General features: G+C 31.6%; 1 protein-coding gene across 5 annotated transcripts in view; it reads right to left on the minus strand.

Moving 5' to 3' along the window:
• Nucleotides 1-309: 309 nt before the first annotated feature.
• Nucleotides 310-15,552, minus strand: part of LOC111085687 — an 81,586-nt gene continuing 66,343 nt past the window's right edge. For all 5 annotated transcript variants that reach the window (XM_022385464.1, XM_022385466.1, XM_022385465.1 and 2 more), the window contains 5 exons: nucleotides 15,095-15,149; nucleotides 11,930-12,156; nucleotides 8,117-8,252; nucleotides 4,012-4,086; nucleotides 310-1,050 (listed from right to left, as the gene is read on the minus strand). In XM_022385464.1, coding sequence (XP_022241172.1) covers nucleotides 929-1,050; nucleotides 4,012-4,086; nucleotides 8,117-8,252; nucleotides 11,930-12,156; nucleotides 15,095-15,149 — 615 coding nt within the window. In that variant the 3' untranslated portion in view covers nucleotides 310-928. The remainder of the gene's footprint in view (nucleotides 1,051-4,011; nucleotides 4,087-8,116; nucleotides 8,253-11,929; nucleotides 12,157-15,094; nucleotides 15,150-15,552) is intronic.

A 15,552-nucleotide genomic window follows, 5' to 3' on the forward strand; every position in this document is an offset into this window, starting at 1 on the left:
TTAATGCAAGCTAACTAAATAAATCAAAACTAAAAATTAAACAGTTACTTAATATAGACAATTTCATATAATGTTTATCATAATTCACTAATATTCAATTCATGTTACTTTCAGTTTGCCCAATTTTTCTTCATATATTTTTTTAGTAGAAATTCTTTTTCTGTACACTAAAAATATTTTTGAATTGCATATGTAATTTAAGGCTCAGCTTAAAACTTATGTTGTCAGAGAGAAGATCTGAGTTATCAGTTGCAACTCTTCCATCATACCTAAACAAACTCACACACACATACATATATATATATATTATTTTTAACTTGATATATCTCAAATTAATGGTAATATTTATGCATATCTTATTCATGGCGATGTTAATGAAAGATAATTAACACTCAATCTGCATTACGTGTATGTTTGACCTGTTAAACAGTTTTATCCTCAATATATATATCTTTTCTAATTTTATGATACAATAAAAAGCTTGCTGTTTTTACATGATTTGTATTACATGTCATTTTAATAGGATTAAATGGAGCATGCATACTTAGAAGGTTCAAGAAACAGAGAGATGAAGAGTTACTGGTTCATAACACATAACTGGGCTCTTATAGAAACTTGATAATATAGTGTAGTGAACAACAGAATCTTAACCAAGTTTAGAATAATTGTGTTTGAATCAGTTATAAGTAGAAAGATACACTGTACCTGAAGTACATACGAGAGAAAGATATTCAATGCTAATACCTGTATTACTGAAAATCATGTGTTCATATATAACATAGGTATTTATATAAGTTCACTCAAGAGCAAGTGTGCCACTTTTATAATTATAAATAAAATATGGAAATCATTATTTGAGCATTTCCAAATGTCTTAGTGATATAGCTGGTGAGTAATAAATGATGCACTCAGAAAATTCCTCAACCTATCACCAGTAAGGCCAAGCAAACTTGCCTTCACAGCGTCTGTAGATAAAAGAGATGTCTTTGTCACAGGCCACTGCTTCAGCTTTCACTGTCTGTGGGCATTCGCATTCTATGAGCTTGAATTCTATAGATAAACATACTGATAATCAGCATTATACAATAGTTAGCAGTTGACAGCGAAAAAATCAGCAAGTCTGGAATCACCATACATGTTCATTTGTTATCAGCAAGTAATCAGAATATTTTTTTCAAATATCTTGAAACTTAGTTATAACTTCTAAATATTAATCTTGACATTCAAACATCTTGAATTATCTATTTCCTTTCTATTCGACATAGCTTTTTTTGACATGCTGCTCTCAAATGATCTATCAAAAGCCAACAATATCCCAATCTTATCAAATGAAATGTCTCAAGTTACAATTTTGTTCCTTTAATTTTTTTTATTATCATTTTAAATAACACAGAATCCAAACTATATAATTCAGTTTCAATCTCTCTAGATGTTTTTTTTTATTTCAGTATGCTGTTAAATTCTTTCCTAAACCATCTTGCATGTTAACTTATATAATGGGCAGTACAGAAAGTCTCTAGTATGATAGGTGTTAAACTAAGCCCAAAAATAAGCTCCTCACAACCAGCTGGATCTTAACAAATAGTAATAATTGACTAGTGGGTTTTTGCTAACACAAGTGTGGAACAGTCCTAATCACTAAACATGTCTCACCCATTATGTAAACACATACATACATACTTGTGTGTGTGTGTTATAAAAATTTCAGGATAGTCTGTTTAGCTTTTAGCCAAAATATTTTCTGTTGAAAAAATAAAATTACTGAAACAAAGTCAAACTGGATTAAGCTAAAGTCAACTGTCAATTTCAACCAACACAAAATGAATAATGTGAAAAACTTACTAGTGGTATATAAGCAAATGCTAACTACAAACTAAAACAAAAAAATAAAAGAAAGAATCCAGCATGTAGTATAAGACTTCTTGCTCAGTTGTTTTATAGACTTTTACTTGACACTCCAACATTAAGTTACTATGAGTGAAAGGGTTTTTTGGTTACTTCTCACAACACAGTTCCTTTCTCATTTTATACAACCACTGAACAAAGATATTTCAAGGTATCTACTGCAGACTTCTTCTGTTGGAAGAATTTATTAAAAGTGATCTTATCAGCATTCACTGGGAACCAGCTACTTGATGTAATTACTGGCTCAAAATGTGCCTGTTATAAAACTGAGAACTGAAAACTTGCAGAAGAAAAAGTTAAGCTCAAGTATCAGTTTTTTTTTACAATACATATAATGGGTTTATTAATCGGTTACTATTCTTATATCTATCCCAAAAAAAGTGAAATTATAGGTCTTAATACAGTATTAACATTTGTTTTCTACCTCTTCCGCTGAAGACTTATCATTAAGTACCTGTTTGATTAAAAATTAACTAAATATGAAAATGAAACAATTTCTCCAGATCATAGAATCCTAATTTTACTGGTATTATTTTTTTAAATTTCTTCAAAGACTGCAATTAGAATTCACAAAAAACAAACTCATATAAGTTTCGAAACTAGTACATGTGACAATACGTACAAAGAAAAGTTTTCATTATATCTCCTGTGTATACAACTTCATGATCAATTAAATAGGTTTTTGTGTGATCAGAGCAGCAACAGAACCTCCAATATCACTTATTATTCAGTAAAACAAAATCTAAGTTATTCAATCACTTTTGATTATCACAACTTTTTTATTAGTCTCCTTTTTCGTGACCTTTCTTCACCCTGCCTATATGATATTACACAATATTTGTAACACAAGAAACTGAAATATTAAATACTTATTAAAATAATAAATGCAACTTATATGTTAATTCCTATTTGAATGAACATACTTGTTTCTATTAATGAAATAAAATCTGTGAAACAACAGTTATTTCATGTAACAATGGGTTTTGATATTTGTTTTCACAAGCTACCATTTTTCACAACCTTTATTCACATAAAGAGGCAACAAAGTTTGCAACAAGGCCAAGGTATTGTCTGCAGTACCCGTTATTCCAGTCACTTGTGGGAAAGATGATGGACCGTGATATGAACATGTTTATTTCTTGTGAGATTTAGATGGATTTCTGTTTATTACTAAATTAAAAATGAATAATATTTCACATATTCCAATCCCTATAGTTCAGGAAATGCTATATAAAACTAGTATATAGCCCATCAAAAATGATGAGGAAGGACTACCACTACCACCACCACCCTATGGTATACCCTAACTTCACATTTCATAGCTAATTGAAATAAATAAATTTTGCAAAATCAAGCTTGACCAACAAAGAGGTAGAAAAGTGCAGTCAAGGGAGTCAAACGTCAGTGAATTCCTTTGTGAGCCAATCAAAATTAAGATTATTCATGAAATGAATTTGTGGCATATTCATAGAATAATTATTGTTAAAAATCAGATTACCAACTTCTTATACAGTATATAGAAAAGATAGTGCACTTTGGTGACACAACATTTCAACAAAGTCTTTTATGTCATGTTGCTTAGCAACAAAAGTATAACCTAATACTGTTGTTAGTCTATGTACTGAAAGTATAAAATGAAATGTATAAACAACAAAACTGGAATGATATTTGTTAATTTCTTAATTTAGAGTCTCACTTGATTAAAGAGTTTTTTTTTATTAAAAACATTGCTTTATAACAGAATATAGCTTATTTCAGAAAAAAGATTTAAGTTGAAAATTGAATTGATATTTTAACTTTCATGATTAATTTTGTGCACTTTGTTCTTGGCTAGGTGATCCAACACTACGTATTTACTTTATGCTTATTATACCAACACTCACTACACTTAAAAGGTTTCACAGCATCCCCCCTCATGGTCCCCTTGCACCCCCCATCAACTAAAATCATAATAGGCACACAATAATTGAACTATTCTATCTGGATAAATATGTTTTGGCTTTTATGGCTCCTCATTGGCTTTTATATAGGTTAGATAGCTGCTTTATCCAGATCAAAGCAATACTATTTATTACTTTTTCTAAAGAAATTCTAAATAAAACTTACCAACATCTCCAACTAATTTAAACAAGCCATAATCTTGTGCATTAGTAACACCAAATTTTGAAGCTGCCATTCTACCTATTTAAGAGGAAAAGAAAACAAAAACACTCAATATCATGTTTAACATAAAAACAAACTTGTCTTTCATGAATGTTTCTAAAATATTCTTCATCACCTCAACGTAACCCTCCACAGATAGATTTTAACATAATACATGTACTGAGATACAGACCTGCTAGCTGCAATGGAAATGCAAACACTGTATTCACTACACATCTTTACATTCAAAATACTAGATGTACTTCTGCAGGGTCCTCAAAAGTGTTCTGTTTCAAGAGTAAATAAAACCAAAATTAAGAGTAACAAATATTTTTATTTCTTGTTTTTTGAAGCTCATATTTCATGCTGTGTTGTAGCCTACTGAGTGCATAGTTCTTCTCGTGATTTATGGCATGCCCACATTTTACCGACGTCATGACAGTACAACTTCTAACATTAAGCATTCGTTAGGTGATATCATTGTAGTGTCTACTGACTGACTGACTGACAGACAACACACTACTGAATAGTGGTGTGAGTGATTAATACAGGTAACCCCTCTAGGTAGCCTTCAGGGAAATAAACCAATCTTAATTATCAACAGAATGATCTACGAGTTGTAGATTCTAGTTAATTCAGTAAAAGAAGTCTTCAATTAATTCTTGTTTTACCTCTTCATTATTTGAAGCCTCACACAACCTGCTGAAATTAGTAGTAATTTAAAACTCATCTATGTATAATCTTAATTACGATGTCTATTCTTGTAACTCTACAAAATTTTAGAGATCATTTTTACCTCTCTTAATTGTTACAAAAGTAAATAAACAAGTTATTTTAACTCTTTCCCCACCTATGGTTACTTCATTTGCCATATTAACTGCTGTCTTATAATCTTACCAGGTACCAAAATAAAAATCCTATACTGCAATAAAAAATGAAAATTGATCTTTACTAAATTTAAAAAAAAAGTCTCTCAGGTGTTCATTTTTTTTCTCTATACAACAGCTTATGAGTCTGATAATTATGAAAGCCATAATGGCTATAGATAACAAAAATTTAATTTTTGTATTGGGCTCATAACCATGTATAATTTTCCTACAATGACTTTGAAACATAATTACCCATTATCCTAAAATCAACTTCAAATCTAAAGATTTTATTATTCTTTCTGGTATTACAAACTTTATACATCTGCTAAAAGTTCAACTAGGCATAAACGATTAACCAAATCTTTTATAGTTTTAAGAAGCCATTTTTCAACTTGTATTTAAACACATCAATCAACTACATTAGATTAACACTCAAAGAATATTTATTGATTAGTTTTTTAATTAAAAAAATGATCAGAAAATCCTCCTTCTAAACAATGCAAGTTTAGATTATAGGTAGAAAAAGCTGTGATACACTTAAAGATGGTTAGCAACAGACTTAAATTATGTTGACTTACCTTTTAGGAAAAGGTTCATACAGGGGTTTAAAAAATCAAGGAAGTCAATAGAAAAAGGGTTCATTCATGTTTGACAGTTTTATATAATTCTGTCAATACATTAATGAAACAAATTATTAAAATCCTAAGAAGTAAGTAGTAAAATATTTTGATCAACAAAGTAGAATGACTGAAAATCAAAGACATCACAGATAAGACAAATCTCCCTTACTGATTAGTTCAGTATAGAAGTTAATATTGGTGTACAAATATAAGGTAGATAGTGATGCCAATTATTTTTGTAAGGAAAGCTATTATGGGTTAGAAAAAATAATACTAAATAGAGAATTAGACTGAACTACCCTGAGGAAATGGACTACAGCACAATCTTGTTTTAACAAATAGGCAATCTAACAAAAATCCCCTTTCTTTGAAAAGCAAAACACTGGAACCCAAAAAACAGAAAAAAAATGGAAGAGGCCACATACCATGCCTAGCCCTGTACACACACTTTCATTTCCCCATGCCTAGCACTTCACACATTCATTCATTTCCCCATGACAAGCACTGCACACACTCATTCATTTCCCCATGACTAGCACTGCACACACTCATTCATTTCCCCATGCCTAGCACAACACACACTCATTCATCTCCCCATGCCTAGCACTGCACACACACACTTTCATTTCCCCATGCCTAGCACTGCACACACTCATTCATTTTCCCATGTCTAGCATTGCACACTCTTTCATTTCCCCATGCCTAGCTTTGCACACACTCTTTCATTTCTCCACGTCTAGCATTGCACACACTCTTTCATTTCCCCATGTCTAGCATTTCACACACTCTTTCATTTCCCCACATCTAGCATTGCACACATTCTTTCATTTCCCCACGTTTAGCATTGCACACACTCTTTCATTTCCCCACATCTAGCATTGCACACTCTTTCATTTCCCCACGTCTAGCATTGCACACACTCTTTCATTTCCCCATGCCTAGCTTTGCACACACTCTTTCATTTCCCCATGCCTAGCTTTGCACACACTCTTTCATTTCCCCACATCTAGCATTGCACACACACTTTCATTTCCCCATGAGACAGCTTTGTCCTTTGAAGTGCTCAGCTAATGGTACATGTGCAATATGCTGAGTTTGTGTTAAGTTTCTGTACCCGAGTCAGCAATGGCACTATGAAAGCATGTCTTCCATGTTCCCTACAACATCATCTACTCCAAGAAGTGAGTAACACTAATAATAAGTAAGAAAATCAAGATTTTACACAGCCTTGATGCTGGATATAAGTGTAAGCCTCTAGTGATTGGAAAACATTCTCATGGTTTTAAGAATGTTAAGTTTTCCTTTACAAGAGTAGCAAAAATGCTTTGTTGATGCAGGACATCTTTCAGAAATGGGTTTATCATTCATTTAAATGTTAAGTGAGAAACCATTTCTAGCAGGTTGGTTTACTAGAAGACAGCAAAGCCACCCTAAGTCCTGGATAACTGTAAAGCAAATCCTGAGGCAGAAACGATGATAATTAATGAAAACATCTTTGCTGTGTTTCTAATCCCCCAACATAACAAGTTTAATACAGCCTATGGACAACGGCATCATTAGTAATGTGAACCGTTTTTATCGCAGTACTTTTATGGAATGCATTATCAATGATGAAGGTAAAACTGGTGATATTGATGCTTTTCGTAAGTCTCACAACATTAAAGATTCTGTGTATGATTTTACTGCTGTCTGAGATCATGTTTCTGAAATTGCTGGAAGAACTTATGGCCAACTGTTACTTTTGAAGATGATCTTCAGCCCAAGAAATATGAAAGCTTTGGTATGAAGAAAAACATCACTACCACCATTAGGCAATTAGCAAAGAGCTCAGTATCCTTGAAGAATGACCCAGAAGAAACTACAGACATAGTTGGATAGACATACATTATGATGCCCCTGTAACATATCATATGACTGATGAAGAGATTGCTGAGTCTGTTATTAACTCTCCTACAACAGCACCATATGACTGATGATGCAGGTGAAGTGCTAAAAAAAGACCTTTAGTGATGTTTGGGAAGCTGTAAAGGTTATCATACACTTTTGTGAATCTTGTTCTAACTATCTGCAACAGGAAATAATGAATATCTATCAACTTGAAAGCAAAAAGCATAAATCTTTGAAGCAAATAATGCTGAAAAAACTCTTCCTCAAAGCAGTTAAAGGGTCTATTAAGTCAGACACTTGCACCAACCCTCACTCCCAGGCATGGAACTTCACCTTTAGCAAGTGGTGCGAATGCAGAGCTGTTGACCTCAACTGACATTGATAATTTCACCACCCCTCCCTTGTCTGCAATGTTGACTTTTGGAAGCGAAGAGAAGAAAGATGTTTTTGTAAATAAATATAAATAATGATGTATTTTAACAATATAAAACAAATAAAGAATGGTAAATAGTACAAAAAAGTATATTGGGTAAATTAAAAAACATTGGTAAACTTAAGTAATGTCTTTCTTTCATCTGTACCAAGAGTCATTTTCTGTTTCTCCAAATCCCTTTCATTAAAATGATAATTACCTGTACTACCTACTTAAAAAATACCTTAAATTTACTGGTGACTAACATAATGATTGCTTACAAACTTCTTTAGTTGTCATATTAGGGGGAACAGGCAAGGTCTTATAGAGGACGTCTCCACTGCCCTCATCAGGAAACATGACCTTCAGGTAACCCTGCAGGTCACAGATACTTGGTAACCGGGTTTCTCCTTCAGGCTGAAATGGACAAATATACACTCACTGAAATACTACTAAATTAACCACAAGTTAACAAGCCATCCATGTTTTTGAAACTCAGATGTCTCTTTTTTCTCCTTAGCACTGTAACAACAGCAAAAAGGTGACCTATGTATTAGAGGTACTGGAAAGTAACGTTTGTTTTCTTCCTTATACAGCAAAATATTTTTTTAAAGGTATTTACTTTTCAATCAGTTACATAATCCCCATTATTATCAATGACAATGTTCCATCTTTCAGTCAAGCTTTCAATTCCTCATTGATAGAAGGAAGCTTCCTTTGAGACCATGAATTCTCAGAGAGCAATTTTGATGGCATCAACATTTCTGAAAGTTTTATTGCTGCATAGATTTAAATAAATGGTAATCTGAAGGGACAATGTCAGGATAGCATGGAGGGTGAAGCAGGACTTCCCAGTCCAAATCTCTGATCTTGTTCTGAGTCATTCTTGCAGAATGTGGTCTCACATTGTCATGTTGTAGAATGACTCATATTCTGTTGATCAGTGTTGGACAATTTTCAATGAGTGTCTGGTGCAAATGGTCCAATTGTTGACAATAAAGTTCTGCATTTATAGTCTGATTCAATTTCAATAACTCAAAGTGAATTATGCTGACTCTGTCCCACCAAACAGACAACAAGACTTTCTGCAGGTGTAGACCTGGTTCGACTGTCAAAATTGGGTTCAGGCCAGGGCTAAGCCACTGATCCTAGCACTTGGTGTTGACATAAAGAAACCCATTTCTCATCTCCTGTAACAATCCAATGAAGAAATGGTTCTTACTCATATATCGTTATCAATGAATTGTTATGCACTGGGCTTTGTTGTCATCTGACAGTTTGTGTGGAATCAAAACTTCTTCTCTATTGACCTTCCCAATATGTTTAACCCTTTTGCTGCAGGCAGGTCAAAGAGCACATCATGGCATTTTAGTTATTTTCAAAACTTTATTAAATAGCTTTACTATTACTTAAGTTAAAGGAATTGACATCAAAATGAAGGCTATATTTTAAATGTTAATATATATGTTTTAATTTCTTAATTTAAAAGGAAATATATAGAAAAAATGCTAAGTATTACTTTTTGTGTCACATAGCACTTCCTGTTGTGTTATTGTTCCATTTATAATTCATTATGCCTACCACAGAATATGTGCAGTAGTTAGCAAATTAGAAACTAAAACTGGAGATATTGACAAGTTATAGTTAAAAATTAGAACCTCCTACCTCTTTGATTTGCTGAGATATCAATATATTTAGCCAATCTAACAGTTTGGCTCCTCCCACTACTCCATTCTTTCAAAACCTCTTGTCTGGTCCCACCTATTTTTATTTTCTAAGAGTTTATAACCAACAGAAAGAGCAATTATTGATGTATATAAATCTTATATCTGTTAGTAAACAGCTTGAAGGAGAAAATATTTAATTTCACCAAAACTGTTGAAGTGTGATGACTAAGTTATTGCTCTGAAGAGAAATGGGATTTTTTTTAAAGCTCATATAAAGCTTATTTAGACACCCAAATAAATTACAGATAAAATCTTTATACACATATATATAGTATACCACTAAATTTCTAACATACCAGAAGGATTACCAATATTCAAAGAATTGCAATGTTTATTGTATCAGCATCATATAATAAACATTTTGACAGATTCAAAGTGTAGTCTTATTGCTCTGGAGAATTCTTGTTATAAACATTTTATGATACACACATAAGCTGATAAATTCCACATCCTGTTGTCGGCATAAACGTTTTCAGTGATTCTAAGTGCAGTGTGATTATTTTTGTTAAATTTCCCAGTAAATGTTGTAAGATATATAATCCGATACATTAGACATCCTGTTCTCGGAGCAGGGACCAAGTCTGCTATCTCTTCATGCATGCTTTGCTGCTTTCAAAGGTATCATATTATGATGTAAGGTAAACAGTCTACTGACACAAGCAGCAATTTATTGCTTTATTTTCAATGGATTTCTACTTCAGTCATAGACAGTAAAATACACACAGAAGATAAATGTGAAACATTTAGCAGCTGAAACTCTCAAGAGAAGTACTCTGAAATTTCATGAACAATAATCAGTAAAAAAAAGAGCACAGCTGCTCATTTTATTTCTGATTTTACAACTTCTCATTATACTTTGATGATTTGTCTACTGACTGAAGAATAAAATATACTGTTAGGGTAAAGGAAATAATAGATGAAATATAAAATTTTATATTTACTTGGGAGGTTTTAACGATTATGAAAATGAAGATTGAGATTTTATGAGAGAATGAGAAGTATTTTTAAGCTTTAGATAAAAATAACTTTGCTATCAGACTAATAAAACAAAGATTCGATTTATTCATGGACAAGTTGTTAGCAAAAACACTTCATTAAAAAAAAATATTTTTTTCATACAAATGACAAGTAATGTTTACTAAAAGTCTGCCAGATTTTGTGAAGATACACTTACTGTATTAAAAGTAATATTAAAACTACATACAAGTAAAAATGGTCACATGGTCAGTCCCTGGGACCAAGCCTGTATTGAGAGAGTTAAGATGTTCTTGAATGCTAGACCAAGAAGAATTAAGTTTTTCTGATGTTTGTTGGATGGTTTGACAGGAGTCTGACTCAACCTCTCACCTCAGAAGGTCATTGTCCAACTCTACAGGTTTCCCTGAACAATGGCAATCAGAGAGATCGAAATCACCTGACCTAAATTTTCTGAATCACCACTGGCATTTGCAGACACTCAAAGCATCTTTATAAACCTCACAAATGTTTTTGGTTGCCTTGTTACTTTTATGAAACTCATAGAGCATGCAATGTCGATTGTGATTCTTGTTAGGAATGTAGTTGGTCATTTTTATTAGAAGAAAACTATTTTTATTAACAGAAAATTGATGAACAAAAAGGGTTCTTTTGCCTGCTAAATCAAATTTACCTGAAAAGAAATGAAAGCACATCATTCGGTCCCAAAATCGACATTACTTTCCAGTACCTCTACCACACATGTAGCAATACCTCCTCATATCATTTTCAAACCATGAAACCTAAATAATATATTATGATTTTATAAAAAGAAAAAAAGAGACTAAAACTTTTGTTGTTTAAAATAGTTTCTACAAAAACTAGTTGCTGTTCAACATATTCCTCAAATGTTCACATGAGGCCATCTAGGCTCTTCTAATGATATCATTTCAAACACATTAATAGTTTATAATACTCTCAGTTTTCATCTCACTAAAATGAACCTGATGTATCACTGTTGTTTCTTTACCTACCAAAAATAAAAAAAACTTGGTTAAAATAAAAATTGAATGGATGATAATGAAGCAAATTACCACACAACTTGAAACTGCTGTATAGAATCAATACTAAAACCTCGAAATTTATATTCACTCCTTATATTAAAATATACACACATTCAATGATACTATCTTAAATGTTTTAGAAGTACCACTAGTGCCCATTCCATTGTAACAAATATCTTCATGTTGAGCCTCTAGGCACTGTTTTAATCACTTCATATAGTTACTTAGCCACAACCAAATCTCATATTAACCTAACTTCTGAGACTACATAGAACTGTTAATCAAGATCGTAACAAGATATACCACTGAACATTTTAAGTCAGATACCTGTGAAAGAAGACTTCCTCACCTGTTTCAATGGAGTGAACAGTGGATGTACAGGTTTCCTTGTAATTTTCACAGACTCCAGATATAACTGTTTCAGAGCATGGACAGCACTGCTGAGAGTGATCAAGTAATATCCACCCTCTCCTAAATGCCATGAACTGTGTAACAAACCCCACATGTAATTAAATTCTATCTCAGCTGAGGTGAGCTCGCATTGAGAAAGAACATAGACAAGTATTGGAAGAAAGTCTAGGAGAAACAGAATGAAAGGTATCTTAAGCTCACATTTTTCTGTTCTTCAGGTTATTTTTCTAAGAACTTGTAGATTCTACCCTTATAAAAACACGTAATTATATATGTTAAATAAATATTAACTTCTTTATTCCCGCAAAACAATGTTCACAAGTTATATATTTCATACTTTGTTTTTAGTAAAGACATGAAGGTTATTTTCTAACTCATTCATTAAATTATGTGCACGCAGCTTCCTTTGAAGATGAAACTAATTCTTTTATCAGTTTGCTAGTACTTGACTTTCACAGTTAACTATTAGTACCATCACGAACAAAAACAATGTACTCAATTTTGTATCAGTTAAAATATTTACATACTTCAAAGTTCAGTATTCTGCTGTAATTTTAATAATCCTTAAGAGCTTTGAATGTGTCAAATTGATGCACCAGTCTTAATGTTTGCTTTACTGCACTGAAAAAAACTTGACGACCATTTGAAACCTGAGATGAACTTTCTACATATTATGTACCTTCTGTAAAATAAAATCTTATTTTTATATACTACATTTCTTTGAATTATCAGCTTTGAAAAATTGAAGTTTTGTGAATTCTTTTTAAAGAAACAATTAAAAATGCTTACCTTTGTTGTAAATTTCAAAGTTTTATTACATTCTTGTGAAACTTTCGATTGGTTTTTATTTTATAAAACTGTACATTTTGTGTTTTGTCGGTGAAAGAAAACTCGATAAAGTCTTATGCAAAATGATCTAAGTCTCCAAATTATTATCAAACTTGTTCCACAAAATAACTTCCTATCATAATTCAATTAAGTATAAAATTTATACATCAAACTTTTCACAAATTTGAAATAAAAAATAATCAGGACTGTAACTGCAACAGAAGTTGTTTACAAACATATTTTCTTCTAGAAACATAACATCAAGATAGGACTTTATCACTTTGTTCTGATCTTTATGGGAGTCTTTATAGGCTTGGAAACTGCATTGGTTAATACAGCTGAAGACAACAAAAACAGAGCTTTCTTTATGTGTTTAGATCACTATTCTGTAGCTTTCCAAATCTAAGATATAGGTAATTACTTGACACTGTGACAAATGAGGTTGAGAAACAGTAAGTGATTAAAATCTATAAAACTACACTTGTACTGAAGATATGATGTTTAAATTGGTGCCACTTTGTTCAAAACTATTTCAGCATTCCACCTAGGGGACTATGATTGCAGTATCATGCTGAGAAAATATTCGGGAAATTCACACACTAATATTTTTATTTGGACACATTGAAATCAATCCCACATCAAAATTTTCAATTTTTTACAACTTTTACATATATAATATTAAATTAACAAAATAACTTTTTAATAAATGAATTTCAACTCTGAAGTATTGAAAGAAACATGTAGAAGAATGACTACAAGTTTGTTTTCTATAAATTTCATAATTCAATGGTGCAATTTTGACCTCGGGCAACAATTACAACTTGCCAGGCATCAAAAGGTTAAAATTACTCAGTATTATCTGTATGTTAAGTTAGCATTCTACAGATATTGACATAATGTGAAACAATCTAACAACTATTACGCACTTTAAATCGAAAGTAAAGAAATTTCCTCTGACTGAAAGGCTCTGGTTTGTGTGATAAGATTATTTCTTGTCTATTTGACATGCAGTGATCTTTCACAGCTTTACTTAATATCATTCATTTACAAAAGAAAATTCACTATCAGATTATAAAGTGATTAAATTAAAAATTATTGTCACCCTTAGATCCAAATTTGTTTACACTAATCCCATTACCATTTAAAAAAATCATGATTATTAAGATAGAAGTTTTGATTTAGCTTTTCACTGTTAATTTTCATGTCAACATTTAAAGTAGATACCTTGTACAAAATGTGTGTCAGCCACAATGATTTCTGTACCAGACTAACTAGACTGAAATTTCTTTAGTTTAGTGAGAATTCTTATAAATTTAAGAATAATAAAATATACTTTTTAATATGCTGCATATTAAAAAAATGAATGCCTTATATCTGGAATATAATATTTTTTCATGTTCATTTAATGTTTCAAACGTCATTTGTTGGTTCAGCAAATCTTTTTTTTTTCTTGCTGATAACTAGAGAAACTGAAAACAGCTCATCTTGCTTTGAAGTATTCAGATTATGGTGACTATGGTATTTATTATTATTTTCCATAAAAAACCAAACAGTAATTCAAGTTATAGTGATGTCATTCAATATTTAAATGGTATAGCAGAACAAAAACCCCTATGTGTACTTTACAAGAGTTAATCATGAGACTTTTCTTGTAGCACTTAACTTTACTAGTTATTCACTGGAATATTCTTGTAACACTTTCATACAAATAGTCATCAGATTGCTTTTTAACACAGTATCAGAGCTGATCTATGTTCTTGTAGCATTAATATGTAGTAAAGATATTCAGTGAATTGTTCTTTTAGCACTTAACTTTAGTACAGCTATTCAATGGATTGTTCTTTTAGCACTTAACTTTAGTACAGTTATTCAATGGATTGTTCTTTTAGCACTTAACTTTAGTATTTCAATGGATTGTTCTTTTAGTGCTTAATTTTAGTACAGTTATTTACTGGATTGTTCTTTTAGCACTTTACTTTATCAAAATTATTTATTGGATTGTTCTTTTAGCACTTAACTTTAGTACAGTTATTTACTGGATTGTTCTTTTAGTGCACACAACTTTAGCAGTTAATCAGTGGACTGTTCTCGTAGCACTTATAATAGAACTGGAAAATTAAATGTTCACAACTGTTGAAATTTATAACAAATCTATAATTTTTGCTGATCAAGCCAACACGATGACTTGTTGGTATCAACCTAATTATACACATTTACACAGTTCTTTATGTACTTTAAAAAGAAACTACAAATAATATAAATAAATCACACTTACCATCAGCACCTATAGAAGTATGCTCTTTTCTTTGGGTACTTCCAGTATCATTCACCTGTTGAAAATGTTAAGTAACTTTCAAGCAGTACTGATCATACTTGTGTGTGTGTGTGTGTGTATATATACATACCACAAATATATACAAGTCACTGGTTATAAAAATAATACAAACTTAACAAGCATGCTATACAGCATAACACAAATGCAAATCTCCTAAAGTGCTTCAGTGAAGAGAAAAATATTAAATATTGGGAAAAAAGTTACAGTAATGCACATACACAACAAAGTAGTAAACATCTAGGAAACAGGAAGTTCATTGAAGACATTTTTACTACAATCATCCAGCATTGTTTAACCACATTTATTATAATAAAAGTTTTTTAATTTTATAGCTTTGATAATTAACAGTTATTAGTGTTCTTAATACAAACAGCACTGCAGCTGAGCTTCTGACTGCT

Source organism: Limulus polyphemus, unplaced genomic scaffold (genome assembly GCF_000517525.1).
Source record: "Limulus polyphemus unplaced genomic scaffold, Limulus_polyphemus-2.1.2 Scaffold554, whole genome shotgun sequence".
Taxonomy (NCBI): Eukaryota; Metazoa; Arthropoda; class Merostomata; order Xiphosura; family Limulidae; genus Limulus; species Limulus polyphemus.